We start from the raw sequence: 15,498 nt of genomic DNA, 5'->3' as shown, positions 1-15,498 counted from the left end.
GTGGCCTAAATTAAGATGAAATAATTCTTTCTAGGTCCCAGGGAAAAAGGTAATACTATTAAGGTCACTGAGTCATGAAGAAAGGCCTTCATTTTTTCACATATATTCTAGAACCCTTCAAGAAGAGATTGTGATGAACCATAAGAAGGTGCTGGGCATACAAGTATAGTGTAAGACTAATAACACTATACTTTTTTTTCTCAGTAAGCAAGTGTAAGTTTAGCTAATTTTGTGCTTGTGGAGGCAGGATCTAAAATTAACTGAGAAAAAAAAAGCCAAAAAACCTTTAAAGAAAACCTTTCATCTGTGGAAATACATTCCCAATCCATAGTCTGCTTTTGCCTATTTTAAATAGTCTTCTGGAAGGAGATCTAGGTGAGCCTTGATTTTATGCTCTGTATCTCTTGGTGGATTGAAATTACTGAATGAAGAAGGAAGAATTCTGTTAAACTGCTGAAGTTCCACTGCAGCCTTTTGCTATTTATGAAATAAGAAACAGAGAAATTCTCAGTTTATTGGTTGAAGACATTTAGAATATTGGTAACACACTGTGGTGCTCAGGAAGAACTCCAGAAAAGTCATTGGTCCCACTTTCTAACTTTCAATGAGAAATAGTCTTTAATGTTAAGGAATATCCTTTCATATTAATGAATGATAAAGGCACTGACATAAGAGGCACAAGCATTTCACTGGGAGCAAGAAGAAGACACCTTGAAAAAAAAATCATCTGCCTGCATAGGCATCTAAGATTTTGATATATGGCTTGCCTTTTCTTACTGCATTATATGGAAACCGGGAAAGGGCATCCAATAGAAAAAGTACAGTCTGCTATGAACAGCTTTTACAAGTTTCAGTGGGCACTTTGTTTTACAGTTTAGAAGGTAACACTGACTCAGATGGTGAGGCTAATGAAATGATCCCTGGAGGTGTTTAAAAAAAGACTGCATATGGCACTTAGTGCTATGGTTTAGTTGATAAGGTGGTGTTAGGTCATAGGTTGGACTTGATGATCTCTAAGGTCTTTTCCAACCTATTTAATTCTGTGGTTCAATGAAATCTGTCTGTCTTAAAATATTGAGTCTCCCTTCCCACAAAGTCAGTAGTTCCAGAGCTACCTGGCATCTGGTCACGAAGGAGAGTCATTTCATTGGATATATGGTGAAATTTTGTACAAAAAGGAGGTAAACAGCCTTCCCTTCATGAAATGACCATGTAAGGAGAGTTGGGATAAATTCATGAAATAACTTGGGATGCTAGACACCAAGACACATTAGAGCTGCAGAAGTGTTTAAGATAGCTATCTGTCTGAGTTATTTGGCAGTATGCCTGCAGTTCCAGAAATAAATTCCTATCAGCTAAAGGCTCATGTGTCACTGGTGTTCCAGCTGATGAATGTGCAAACCTCCAGGTGGATGATTTGGAATTAGCTGTGGGTTAAATTGAATAAAAGGACTGCAACAGATAAGAACTGCACAGCAATAAAAAATAATTTCTTTCTCTTCTTTTAGCTTCACTACTCATCACTGTCTCCGTGAAGACAGTTCTGGCTTTTGTAATTTTTATTGGTATGCACAATATAGCAATATACAGTTGAGAGTTGATTAAGGAGAACATGAGAAAGAGAAGGTTATCAAAATGCCTGAGGTGTTTTAAACTACACTCCCACTTTTTGGTTAGAAAGTTATATTAAAATTGTGTGGTGTGTGGTGCACTGCAGTTCCACATTACTGCTGGACATCGTGAGAGTGTGCAAATTTTTATACCCTCATTCTTGGAAGAATGGCTGTAAAAAAGGGAGCTGCCAATATGATAGGCACCAGAGCCAGGAAAACCGAGCAGATCGAATTAAGCAGACCAAAATTTTTTATACATTCTTAGTTGCCTTGAAAATGCTGCCCTCAATAAAGAAAATCTATGCCCAAGAACTTCTAATTGAAGGGGAGAATAAGAGGGCTGACTTTAGATCCTCCTGGGGAAATAAAACCCCTCACAATCCCTTCTGCAACTTCTACAAGGAAGAAATGTAATGTGAAGAGACTTGGTTTTGAGGTTTTACATAGCCAAATGTGTTCATTTCACTGCTCATTTGATTTTGCTTTTGTCTGTTCCCTTCCTTGAAAGAGTAAAAAAAGTACTAAATAACAAAAAGAAGTAGTTGAAGAAATGCAAGTTTTTAATATGAAATTATATGATGAGAACATGTTCTAAAATGCTAAAATGCAGTTCTTACTTTTCTCTTGGGACAGCATGCGAAAAGGTTAACTTTTGCCAACTTGCAAAAGAAGCAAAAGAATATCTGAAGGTCAATGAGGATATTCTTACTCCTACAGAAGGATATGGCACATAGATGTATGCAGACGACAATGCCATTTTGAATGATTCAGATCATAGAACACCTACCTTCCCTGATCTCTAAGGTTTTCCAGTGGTTGAGAAAGCCTGGAACAGTAGAGCAGTGAGAGTAAGCCAAGTTACCAGGAACAAGCAGAGGAATGCACTCAGGAGCCTGCCAGCCTGCAGCCGCTTGCCTTGCATAAAAATCAATTTTTTGATAACCTCAGAGTAGAATAAATTACACAGTAGAATAGGTCCTCTGCTCACACTATAAGAGCAGAAGGCAGTAGTGTCTAAAGCTTCTTTCTTGATTTAGGACAGTGGAAAAAGTTGGAACTATATTCTTCTGTCTTCTGTTTATGAAAAAGAAAATAGGCAATATGAATGGACTTAGCAGAATCAGTCTTGCAAAGAAAGATCTCTTGGACTTTTCTGCTTTCAGCAGGGCTCATGGGCAGCCGTGAGCAGAAGAGAAGAAAAGCATATGCTCATCATCTAACATGGGAATATTCTCCTTCCCAGCAAAGTCACACAGTATGGAATTTTTAAATAAACCTCACTTTACCTGTTCAAGATCTAACTGTAGAAAGCACCTGATTGTGCACCATTTGTCTCAATACCAATTGATTTTGCAGAGGGTTTGCAGGATCACCCCCTAAAGGAAAATAGTTTCCATTCTTTTATTTAGGCTTGGATTTTTTCTAGTATTCTTGCAAAATATGGCTGAAGGTGACTATTAGAGTAGACTAATTAATAATTAGAGATCAGGATATCCAACTCAAATTTAATCACTTCCTTGCAGTACTTAAAATACCACTGACATCCTTAAATTAAGTCCACACCTCCAAATGCAGGACACAGGTTTACAGAGCAGTAAAGTTGCTAATGAGAGCTAGCAGAATTTTTAACATGTATTTTGAAATCAGAAGGTTATAATTAGTTTAGAAGACATCAGATTGGGCAGATTTTTCTAAAAGTAAGCCTTTGATTCTGCCTCAAAATATTTCTCCTCTGTGCTTCTGTTGTGAATTTTGTCAGGCCTTACAGAAGCAATTCCCCTCCACCACCTAAACTCAGCTATGTTTCTAATATTTCAGACAAGTTAAAACCAGAAGATTTTGAATAACTACAATTAACTTCTGTTTTAGCTTTTTTTTTTTTCTTCCAACTAAAAAACTCAGTGGAAGAACAGAGCAACAGCAATGACAGACAGTGATGTTTCAAAGAACATGACAGCATTTCTGTTCCTTTAGAATTATCATTGCATTAGTTTTTGCTTGTTTGCAGGGTTTTCCTTTGGAGGAAAAAGGAACTCCTTTCTAGTCACATCCACTATTCATTTTTTCATCAAATACTGCCTGAAAGAGACATATTTTTTGAGTTCATAAAAAATTATCTCCAAAAGAGAAAAGAAATAGAATTGTTGTTTTAATTATCTTTTGACTTCAATCTTTTGTAACAATTTGTCATGCAAAGGGTAGTGAAAAGCTATTGCTATTTAATTATGGATGTGGTTTGTTTGCTTAATAACAACTATGTAGACAGTCTGTAAAAGACATCACTTATTCTAATACTGTAAAACTAGCTTTTGAAAAAATGGGTTGAATGATCAAAACCTTGAAAAATACAAAATTCTTTTTTAGTGTAAAATATAGTTGGAAATTTTGGAAAAGAATGAAAAGACCCTCTTTCTGTATGTGGCAACTACTTCATGCTTAATCCAAGTGTCACAATTGAGTTCCTATAATGCACTATTCAAACAAGTGTTCAGTCTTTAGCTCAGGCCCAGGGAACAACTAGTATGAGTAAATATTGCAGTGCTTAATGTTACAAAAAGAACAAAAGGCCTTTGGCACACATGTTTTTCAATTTTATAATACATCTTTGAGAGAAAAAATAAGAATGCATTGGCACACTTTTCAGCAGATTGAAATCCGAAGAAAGCCACATATTCCTGGTGATATTATAGTGATTTTTACTTATGGGCTATGCACTGTGAACTGCTACAATGACACAAACAAGCAGGAATCTTGTCCTGCTTCAAGTATAGTACTTTAGGAGTCAACGACCATTCTGTGTTTAATGAGTCATAAAAAACACAGTTAAAAGCTTGAAAATGTGTAGAAGTTATGCCTACAGCTGCCTCACAGATAGGCAAGTCTTATTTATATCAAAATTATAGCTTTCTTCTCTGTCTGCCTTTTCACCTTTAAGTTAAAACCAATATGTGGGGGTAAGTGGAAAATTCCATAAATCCCAGGCCTTTCAGAAAGTAGCATCCATCCAGGTTTTGATCCTACCAGACATTTCTTATTGTCTCTTGCTGGCTACCCTATATCAAGGAGATCATCAATTTCCCACAACCTATGGTATCAAGCAAATTTAAATACAAATGAGCATTTTCATTGGCTTTGGCTTATTTGCTAGTGTCAATGTACATTGCTCTGAGCCTTAGGGACATGGCAGCATTGTGAAGAAAGTATGGGAATGAAAAATAAAAATTACATACTTAAACTTTGCCTGAATTGTGAATATATTCTATGGCAAGGGACAATAGTAGAGATTTTAATATACAATAATTATTCATAAACATCGCTTACACTACAAATTCAGCTGAACTTTGTAAGAACCTTTTTCTTAAAACAAATAGCAGTTAGGAGAGAATTCTTCTGTGTTTTGCTTTTTCAGGAAATTACATGTTAAAATTCTTCATCAGGCTCTGTGATGGTGAAGGTTAATGTGGTCTTTATAATCTGAGATGAAACTGTGTCCTTCACTTTTTCTGCACTTTCACCATCCATCCGCAGTGAGAAAACGCAGCAGTCTTCACTGCTACAGGCAACATTTAAAGATAGAGGTATCCAACCCAGTAGACCAGGTTAAACAGCAGGAAAGATGTAGGAAAAAAGACCCTAGAGTAAGAGTCCAGTTCTAAGATGTCTATGTGAATCCGTCCTCTCCTCCATGAGCCTGATTTACACTCTTCATAACAACAGAAAAAGCTCTGACAGTCTTTCCCATCCAGACATTCGTAGACACATGCATCTTCAAAATCTTGCCAATACATGGTATTGTTCAGTGTGATGACTGTAGTTGGTGGTCTCATATCAAGTACAGAATAATTCTGAGGAGAAAAAAAAACCCACAATAGTTTGACAAGTTTCTCTGTATGATGTAGATCAAAATTAATAATCACAGCAAAAAGTAATAATTTTTTCACTCTTAGGAGTTCACTTACCTGTCAGAATATTATTTGCAAGTTGTTTTAAACACTTGCAGCTACATTTAAGATGGATTCTCAAAAATAAGGAAGATATACCCCCTCTCCATTTATTTCTACAATGTTCTCCATTTCGCATAGGTACATTCACTGCCTCTTAACTTGACTGTGATTTATAAAAACAGATATGGTCAGCAATAGATAGTGATCATTTCAGTACAGGATTTCAAAATGCCATCCCAAGACATGTCCCCTTAGTGCTTATCACACTAACCATGCTCAGAGATAGGACACTTTGGTGTCATGCACATCCTCACAGCAGCCTTCGTGCTTAAAGACCTCTCCTTCTTCAACGTACTCTCTATTTGCACTTTGTCAGCTTTTCTGTCACATCATTTCCTTGGCATGCAAGATGCCTTCTCACAGTAGTCTCCCCTTTCATTTACCCATTCCATCTTCACAAATGTCATCTCCTCTGCTGACATCACTAGAAAAGGTCCCATCAGCTTTGCTGCCTGTCTGCACCATCCTGACAAAGCAGACACAGCCCTGTCAGCCTGGTTTTCTCTTACCTAAGAGGCCCTTTCTCTCCCTGGGATTGTGCTGAGCATTGGCTTTGCCTGCAGGAGAGTGCTGGCTGTGCTCTAACAAACTGATCACGATTGCTTGCATTTAGGAAGATGCTCTGGGCTATTGCATCCATACTATACAAAGTACTCAACATTTCCTGCTGAAGGTGTTAGGGAGTGACTGAAAACTTTCCTCCTGGATGTGGAAAATATTGGTGATATGGCTGATGTGCCTCAGTGGAAATTTTTTCCTTTTTACATTGATTTAATTGACTTTCTACAAATCTTTTGGTTTGGCACGCTGTAGTATTACCCATCTGATTAAAAATGCTGGTTCCTGAGCTAAGAACTTGATGTGTGTCCTAGGGTGACTTTATGATGCTTTTATCCCCAGTCACCTGCTCTGTTTCTGCTGGATGTTAAGTTCTGCACCTTTAAGGCTGGTTCTGAGAGCGAAGGTGGGGAGAAGCCGCAGTTTGTTTGCAGAAACTGCACTCGCTCCCCGCATCCTTCTCACAGACTGTGCTGTCTGCACATGGACAGCAGGAGAGAGCTCTCCTTTGCTTTTAGCTAGGTGAGGCAGAGAAGTTCCCAGACTCTGGCTCTTCTTTTTCTTGGAACTCTTCATCCCTGCTCTGGGCTGAAAACCCAGACAAACACTGGGAACTCACACCGTGAGCACCGGGGCGCGGGATGCGGCACTTTCCAGTGCCAGAGGGACTGATAAGAGACTGAGTGAGCTGAGCTACACCCACGACAAGGACTTTCTGAATTTGCCATCTCTTCAGAGCAGCAAGAGGTTTTGTTGTTTAATAATATTGATTTTTTATGCTTGTGAATACTTTACTTCTTAAATAAATATTCTTCCACTTTTCTTCAAGGAAATCTTTTCCCGAACCGTCTGGGGGAGAGGCACCTTGAATCTGGTTTCTAGAGAAACCCCTTTGGAAGTTTTCTCCCAAATTTGCCCTAACCCAGGACAATGTAGCGTCCCTCTACTTAGATGCTGGCACTGCCAACACAGATAACTACACCTGAACAACTGCCCTATGGAATCCAGTCAATTCTGGACACAATTCATTTTATCATAAGTAAATGCTAAAATGTCTCAGGCGATTTCTGCTGTGAACTGCAAAAAGATCGCAGTTTAGAAGCAGATTATTGCAAATCTATTTGTTGTGAATGACTTTATATCTGAGATTAGATGACAGAAATTACACCTGTTTGGTCTTCTTTGTCTTTGCTGAAGTTTTGGGTGGCTTGTTTCAGAGCCGTACAATGTGTTGCCATGTGAAGAAGGTCTAAGATTATTGTACAAGCAATCTTTTTTGACTCGAGTACTTTGGAAAGAAAAAACAATGACTAGAGTATACATGGAGTTCTGCTATACCACTATGTCAAATACTGTACATTTATTGAAGGTCTTTATGAACATTTCCATCTCAAGAACTTAAATTTTCCATGCCTGTCTAAAATATTTATGTTAAAAAAAGCAAAGGCTCAGAGAGGTTTTGGTGAATGAAGTTAAAAAAGTACTCTGGCTCTGCAAAGGAAACTTCCTCATCTCTGGGATATTTTGCTGTTGTTTTGTTATATCAACTATATGCTCAGAACAGAAGATAAAATAAATGCCCTAATAATGCGGAGAGATTATTCTGTTTGTTTTAATCTCTGTCAGGTAGGAGGTATTCTGAAGTGATAGGATACAAGGGGAAGGTGGATGGTCCCCCTGTGTTCTGTGTGTCCACCTGAGCTGGGGTTGGGAGGAGAACAGTGTACACCCAGTGGGCACCATCCCAGTCCCACCCAGGAGGTCTGCCTAGGCAAGGCACTTCTCCAGGGCCTTGGACAAGGCAGTTCAGCTGTAGTGTTAAACGTGCTTAATAATATTATTTCTGACAAAGTATATGTGTGTTTTCTGGGAGGTAAAGAAAAGTCCTGGGATTACCTGAACATGGATTTACTAATATTAATAAATTTCACCTTTTAAGTATCACCACTACAAAGCTGAAAAGGACAAGATGATATCTTGAGAACCAGAGACATTGCTTATTTAAGTTCTAATTTGAAGATTTTTTTGTATAGACAAAGGTCCTGCTCAATAATTATTTTAAGGTGAAGAAAAAAAAGAGCAAGTAAAAAACCTGAAAATGCTGCAGATACTTTCCAAGCAGATCAGAATGACTAGTTCTAGACAGAGGTTTTTAAACCCTAATATAATTTTAATTATCTTTCCCTATAGCTTTTAATTGAAAAAAGGAAAGTGCTGCTACCCATTAAATATGCTCTGTTAACTTCATCTTTCAGAAAAGTCTGTCCTGGGAGAGACAGCAGTAGAAAGTGGATAGATGTAATGCTTGCTGTAAGTTATATGAGGTCTTAAAATACATCAGAGAACTTGTGTTTAAAAAATAGAAAAAAAAGTGTATATTATTATTTGTAAAAAGATAGGATAATTACATGGACCTGGAAGTTATAAATTAGAAACTTCAGCATATCCAACCTAAGAAAGGCAAACCTCAATGTCTTAGTTCTGATCCCTTCTTGTCTGATGGCAGATCATTCAACCAGCTGGTTAACTGGCTTCATGCTGTCTGAAAGCATAGTGTATAGTGTATAGTATATTTGCATATACTATAGCAGGTGTTCCAGTTTCGGATTTCATACAGTAAATACATAGAGACACAGTTTTGTTCTCTGTTCCAACTTTATTGCTGCTGCACATATTCCATTTGTAGACAGAGTACAACTACCTGTGCTCAACTTGTGTGCCTAAATTTGAAAATCCACCTGAAAGCTTGCTAAAGGTTTTGCATATGCATAAATTAATTTATTTTCTGTGAAACTTAGTTAAACATAGAAGTTTATTACATAAGTTATGCTCATTACTCTCTTATCAAATGTAGTGAGAAACTTCTGTATTATATAAAGCAGATACACAATATTTCTGAGTTAAAAATAACACATAGTATTCTATATTTGACCCTCCTCCCTCCCATATCACTTGAAAAGTCCTTATAGAAAGAGGCAGATATGTTCCTCTGCCACAGCTGAAAGCAAACTGACCTTTTAAAAAAAAGCAAATAATATTTTTAGTGAAGTCAGGGTAAAGCATAACACAGGAATTCAGCTCTCTCAGGAATTAGTGCAAGTAAATGTCAACCATCTATTCATGCCCCCAATTCTCTAGCTGAATAAAGTAACTTACTTACCATTACATGACCAAAACTTACATCAGGTAGCTTAAATAAAGATAAAAAAAATAATTATTCAGAAGAAAACAAACTTAGTGCTTCTCATGCATTTATATTCAGTAGTATTCCTTGGACCAAGCCCTGAAATGCATAAAACACTTAATGCAGTGTGTTCTATATATTCAGCATAATAAATATCCTGTACACTTGAAAATGGCATGAAACTTCAGCAGAATGCACATCTAGTTTTTGTAGACTTAAAATCTTTATTCAAGCCATTAAATTTATTTATTGATCGAACAATAGGTAAGTGAGCATTTTTCTGGTGTTCATTTAAATCCTGTCAATGTTGCATGCTTTCTCACTACTTCATTCATATGTCTGGAATTACATCCTACTAACAAAGATACTCATGACTTTTCAATTCAGTCTTTCCATAGGATGGCAATTTCTGTTTGATCACTAGCAAGTTCATTTCAGTCTCAAACTTTTCTTTTGTTAACAATCTTTTGCCTTTTGTGAGCAATGCATTTTTGCAAGAAGATATTTTAGGCTTAGTGGAGTTGTCATTGACTAAGTCTGTGGCTTTCTAGACATTCTCTAATCCCATATTTGTTTCAGCTTTTCCGTCATTAGTTCTTCATTCAATCATTTTCTATAGCTCTCCATTCAATGTCTTTTTTACATCATGACCTATTATTCCCTAAATTTAGGCTTCTCTCTCCTCAATTTCCTTCTTCACATTTTTCCTATTTGGCTTTGATTTCTGATTTCAAATGCCCTTATTTCAAATGTCCTTATTTCCTCCATGACACACAATGGCATCCACCTCCAACTACTGATCTTGAACATGTATTTATCACTAATCTTGAGTGGTCAACTCCCTTCTGTATGTTTACACTGAGGTTTCTTTCTCTATTAAACTGCCCCCTCTCATTCTCATAGCTGGTTTTGAAGTAAACCAGGAAATTCTTCCTGCATGATTGTTTTAGTTGATTCTAAACAGATAGCTTTTGTGTTTTTCTGGGTGTTACACTTGGAAGTTGGTTTTTGGCCAAAAATGAGTCATGCTTAAATCCTTTTTAAGCAACCTCCATTTTTGTCCTTGGGAGCATGCACCTTTGTGCACAGGGATTAAAACAAATGCTGGTTCCCAGCAGAGACAATGAAATTCTGGTCACAAATATTTCTAGACCTGTTAAGGCATGAAATAGCAATGCATTTGAATATACATTGACATGCATTTATTTGTATAACAAGCTGTGCAGTGTTTCAGTGGGGGACTTTTCTGACTCCAGCACAGTAACTGGAGGACAAAAGATGCACAAGCAGGGTTGCTGCTCCATGGTGAGCAGGCTGCTTCTGTTAGGAACAGACCTTGCTCAGCAGGCACTTAACTGCTCCTACTGCTACTGCAGGCTTTTCCAGATCACACCACTGGGAAAATCATGGAGAAGTGAAGTGCCATGTGATTTCAGGCCACAACTGAAAGATTATCTGCTCACTGAGCTGCACGTGAGAAGAAGTTTAAATGCTCCCATCTTACCGACTTTTTCTTCTTAGTACAGTTTGGTTTCCTGCAACTTGAGTAGTAGTTGAGGGTGGCATACTCCATCAGAGCAGCAAAGACAAATAGAAAGCATACAGTCACAAACAAATCCATGGCAGTGACGTAGGAAACACGGGGCAATGACTTTCTTGCGATGGTACTCAAAGTAGTCATGGTCAATACTGTGGTGATGCCTGCAGGGAGAAACTTGATTTAATTGTGTGCAACATCACTTCTCCATATCATAAAAGAATCTTTGGCTATAAACATGCAAAACAGAAATCCAGAGTGTACTCAAGTAATTAATTTCATTTGGTAGTATTAAGAAATAATGAAAAATAACATCAGTAGGGACAAAGTTATTTTGTAAACAAAGATTTACTCTGTTGTTTATTTTCATCTTAGCAGAAGTGACATTCCCATGCCTCTCAATATGCTTTTCTTCATCTTTTTTTTTTTCCAATCCCAGTTAGGTTGAAGATGGGGGTGGGAGAGAATGAAGAAATTTTTGAAGAAAAGTATGAAGCAGAAGAGATACTAAACTCAGAAAAATAAACCCAAGAAACACAATAAGCATAGTGAAAGTGATTCATAAGTGAAAGAAACAGGTTCTATTCCACAGTAGTAGTGCTCTCAGGAAAAATCTTATGCTCAAAAAAAAATAAAAATAAAAAAAAGAGGTGGAGGGAGAAAAAAAAAAAAGTCTGCTAAGATCTGACCATGGATTCTGAAAGTATATGTTCACACACTGCTTCCTTGGGAGTCCTCCAGTGCCATTTTCCTTCTGAGTAAAGGATGTCAGTGTTACTTGCTCAGTCAGAGTAAGACTCATACGAACTTCAAATGCAACATTAACAGAAACAGCCTTTTTAATGCATACAAAGCATCACTTCTGAGATTGGTTTAGTAACAGTGAATATAATGGGATTAGTGTGAAATATCCAAAATAATAAAACCAGTGCTAGAATGAAATCTATGTCATGTAAGTTATTTGACTCCTAGTAATTCATACAATTTCTCTTCATTCCTGAGGAATAGCAGTCTTTTCATTCCCAGATTGTTATGAACTGCATGTCTTCTAATAGGAAAAAACCTACCTTCTTATTGGCTTGGGAAAAGGAATAAAGCTTTCCCACAAGTAAGTCTCAAGAGAGAACCTTCTCAACAAAGAACATAGCTATAAGGTAATCTTTCATTTTTATAGTTAAAATGATGTTTCACAATGGTGCACAGTGTTTGAAATGGCAAGAAATGACTGAAATTATGCCTTATAGTTAAATAACTTCTCACTAAAAGCACTCTGGAGAGAAAGAAGTATCTGTGGATTACTTTTGACTACTTTGTCTTTATGAAGGATTGTCCATCTCTGACTTTGATAGAGGCTACGGTGAATCACAGGAACAACCTTATCCATTCAAGCTAACAGAATGTCCCTGGAAAAGTCAGAAGAAAAATTATTGCCTGTGTCTCAACCTCAAATAATAATGATTAATTTAATTCCTTATATATCTATTACCCAGAAACAAACAAAAAGTTTCTGAAAAAAATCACGAGTCAATAACCAAGATGAAAGCAATGCTGGTAGGAAGCAGACAGTGTAGACTTCGTGTGTACTTTGGACATCTAAAAGCTATGGGAAAATATTTCCTTTTCCTGAAATCTATGCCACCTCCCAGTATAAGCAGATGGGCTTGGCATGATCCAGCAACCTCTCCAGACCCCTTAACATCAGTTCTGTACCCAGCTGATGCTTTAAAAAACTTCAAAGATAGTGTTTAGCCATTCATCACAGCAGCCAACTGCAGAAATGCCCAGCTGCAAAAGGTGTGAACTCGCTGACTTTGATTTGACCCTTACTAACTATAGGTCAACCATGTTCTCTATGGCCTTGACCCAGGCCTTGGGAGTCACTACTTTCAAAAGAACCACATCCAGACTGTGACATACCCCACAATATAAAATAAAATTCTTTAACACCTCCTAATCCACATTTAGATTTCCGACACAAAAGTGTCCTTTTCAGACCTACATGTACATGCTTTCAGGCATTTCATTGTCTTAAAAAACTTCCTCAAAACCTATAGAGTTCTTCCATTACAGTATACAGCGTCCTGTTTACCTGGACTCAAATGTAAGTTTTTATTTCCCACTCATCCTGTGATAGCACAGTTTTTTATTAGAAGGCTAAAAAGAAATAATTAGTTGAAATATATAAGTTCTCAACTCCGTCTGTATCCTACATCCATGCCTTAAGCCTGAATGTGAAATACCAGCTCCAATCATGCTTGCTACCAGATTCCTGCTCCCACCGTAAACAAGCACTTAGTTTTTGAAATGATAAAAATTCTATCTAGTGTATCAGTTGTACATCTAGGACACAGCCACAAATTTAAAAATGTTAAAATGAGTTTATGGGGATACATATAGAGAGGAAAGAGAAGGAAGGTGCACCAGGTGATACAGTTTTGTATTTCTGTACATTTACAAGTCAGAATATATATGTATGTATGAATTAAATGCAGCACCATTATTTTCAAATATAATGTCTCGTTTCCATACCCTTAGTTCATTTTATCTCTCATGCTAAGGAAAGTCAGTTTGTTGAGTGGTTTCAAATGCATATGTCTTGCCAGAAGAAATTGTGAAGTCTCTTACTTTGTGGAGTCCCATATGGCAAAATGAGCTTTGCATCTGTTATTGAAATTCACAGTGCTCATGAACTATCTATTTCAACAGAATTTTAGTATCAGCTAAGGACAGCTCTGAGGTAACCTGACTTCAAAATTTTCAGGGAGAAATTGTAAGTGCAAGCTTACAAGTCTTTGTGTAAATACTATTTCGGGATGTTATATTCTCTCATTAAATCCCATATCAAAAACGTTGTTTGTTATAAAAGAAAGGACTGACTGGGAGATCAAATAATGCAGATATATATAATGCATGAAAACACTCTAACTTCTAGATCTTTGGTCTAAACAGTTATTTTAAATTATTACTGCTTGAAATCTGCTTACTGGACAACCACATGCAAAGTGAGGTGGCAGGAGTTTCAGTGTTAGAAACTCTTTGGTCAGCAAAGTTAATTTTTTCTTAGTTTCTTGAGGTTATTTTGGTGGGACACTAAAGGAAATGTCTACCATTTTCATGCATGCTGTCACTTGTTCATAAAGTTAAATCTCCATCTTCCTGGTCTGTCATGTGTTTTGAGAACTTACTTGGTTTTCTAGTAAATGAAGTAAAGATGAAATGGCAAGGAAAGCAATGTTCCTTTTTTATTAAATATCATCTGTATCTTTTTTTACATTGACACATTGCTGGCTGGATAGCCACTGTATCTTTTTAAACTGCAGCTTGATCTTGCTCTGTAAAAACTGCCTGGTCCTATTACATATTATACCCATTTTAAAAAAAGTACGGGGAAACTGGATGAAAGCTTCAGTTTAATTCCCTCCATGTTCAACGAAAATAACCTATTCTTTTCCAGATTATAACTTTTCTTCAGGGAAAAGTTGCCTCTTAGAGCATTCTGAGATAATTTGGATGATTGGAGACAAGCAGAAACTGTGGAGAGACATTTTTTTTCCCCTTTGAATGAAGAGCAGAATAACTCAGGATCAAAAACTCAGTTCTCATAGAGCACCCAAAATTTACTTCCATTTTCCCACTGACTCTTCACGTGGCCTGGAGTTAGTCTTGTTGCCAGTCTGGGCCTTAGTACCTCAAAGTGCATGTAAAAAGGGGACTATAATACCAAGTTTTTAAGGAATGCTGAATGAATACTTAGGGTCCCAAACCCAAATTATTTATTTTTTTTCCCCATCGTGGAAATATATTAGTAAGCATTATTCAGAAAGGAATAAAACCTGTCCTTCATGTAACTGTGAGTAGTTGCCAATAACTGGAAATTAATCATTAATTTCAGAGAGTGAAATATTTCCCTGGGCCAATCCTTTATATTATTGCAGCAATACTTGGAGAAGGTTTGTTGCACAGAATCTCTATGTTTAATTTCAAATAATTAGTAGGACAATTTCAGCAGTTTGCCTTTGGCTGCATTACTCACAATTTTACCATGTGCCACTATCTAGATGCGGATGTGTGCTGTTGCTCGGATGGATTTATAAGTTGCATTATGCACACGCAGTCTACAGCAAAATGGGAGCTTTTGCTTTTCTGCTTACTGCGTCCCGGGAGTCAACAGGACGTTGCCAATTTGGGAGCAACAGGATTCTGTGCACAAAAGAAGTGACCCATATATACTTGACTTTACTTTTAGAAAAGTTATATCTAAGCCTATAAAATTAAGTTCTCAGAGTTTTAGGAATGAGTCATGACATCCATAGATTAGAGCCTTGGAACAACTCATTTTTATGCTCTTAGGCCAAATTTATGACTTCAGTATCTGAACACATTTTTCCTCTGAACTTCCTGCTGACTGAGGGGTGAGGTGGAGAGTCACACATTGGTGATTAGTGATCTACTTCTGTGTCTAATTATTTAAAAAAAATAGATGTGTGGTTTGGGGAACCACCCTTAGGTACAGGATATGAAAAATGCTTATAGCAAATCAAAAATGTGAAGTGTTAGATGTCTTTTGTCTCTTTTTTCTTCTGCATTAAGAAGGATTACCCA

At 37.1% G+C, this 15,498-nt stretch overlaps 1 protein-coding gene across 1 annotated transcript in view; it reads right to left on the bottom strand.

Moving 5' to 3' along the window:
• Nucleotides 1-3,573: 3,573 nt before the first annotated feature.
• The window catches only part of GABRG3 (gamma-aminobutyric acid type A receptor subunit gamma3), a 291,784-nt gene continuing 279,859 nt past the window's right edge, over nucleotides 3,574-15,498 (bottom strand). The window contains exons 8-10 of the mRNA XM_058846360.1: nucleotides 10,864-11,060; nucleotides 9,336-9,365; nucleotides 3,574-5,458 (exon numbers count right to left, since the gene is read on the bottom strand). Of these exons, the coding sequence (XP_058702343.1) occupies nucleotides 5,180-5,458; nucleotides 9,336-9,365; nucleotides 10,864-11,060 (506 nt within the window). The 3' untranslated portion in view covers nucleotides 3,574-5,179. The remainder of the gene's footprint in view (nucleotides 5,459-9,335; nucleotides 9,366-10,863; nucleotides 11,061-15,498) is intronic.

This window comes from Poecile atricapillus, chromosome 1 (assembly GCF_030490865.1).
Source record: "Poecile atricapillus isolate bPoeAtr1 chromosome 1, bPoeAtr1.hap1, whole genome shotgun sequence".
In the NCBI taxonomy this organism is placed as follows: domain Eukaryota; kingdom Metazoa; phylum Chordata; class Aves; order Passeriformes; family Paridae; genus Poecile; species Poecile atricapillus.
Note: the sequence above shows the minus strand (reverse complement) of the source record. Positions and strands in the feature narration are given on the sequence as shown.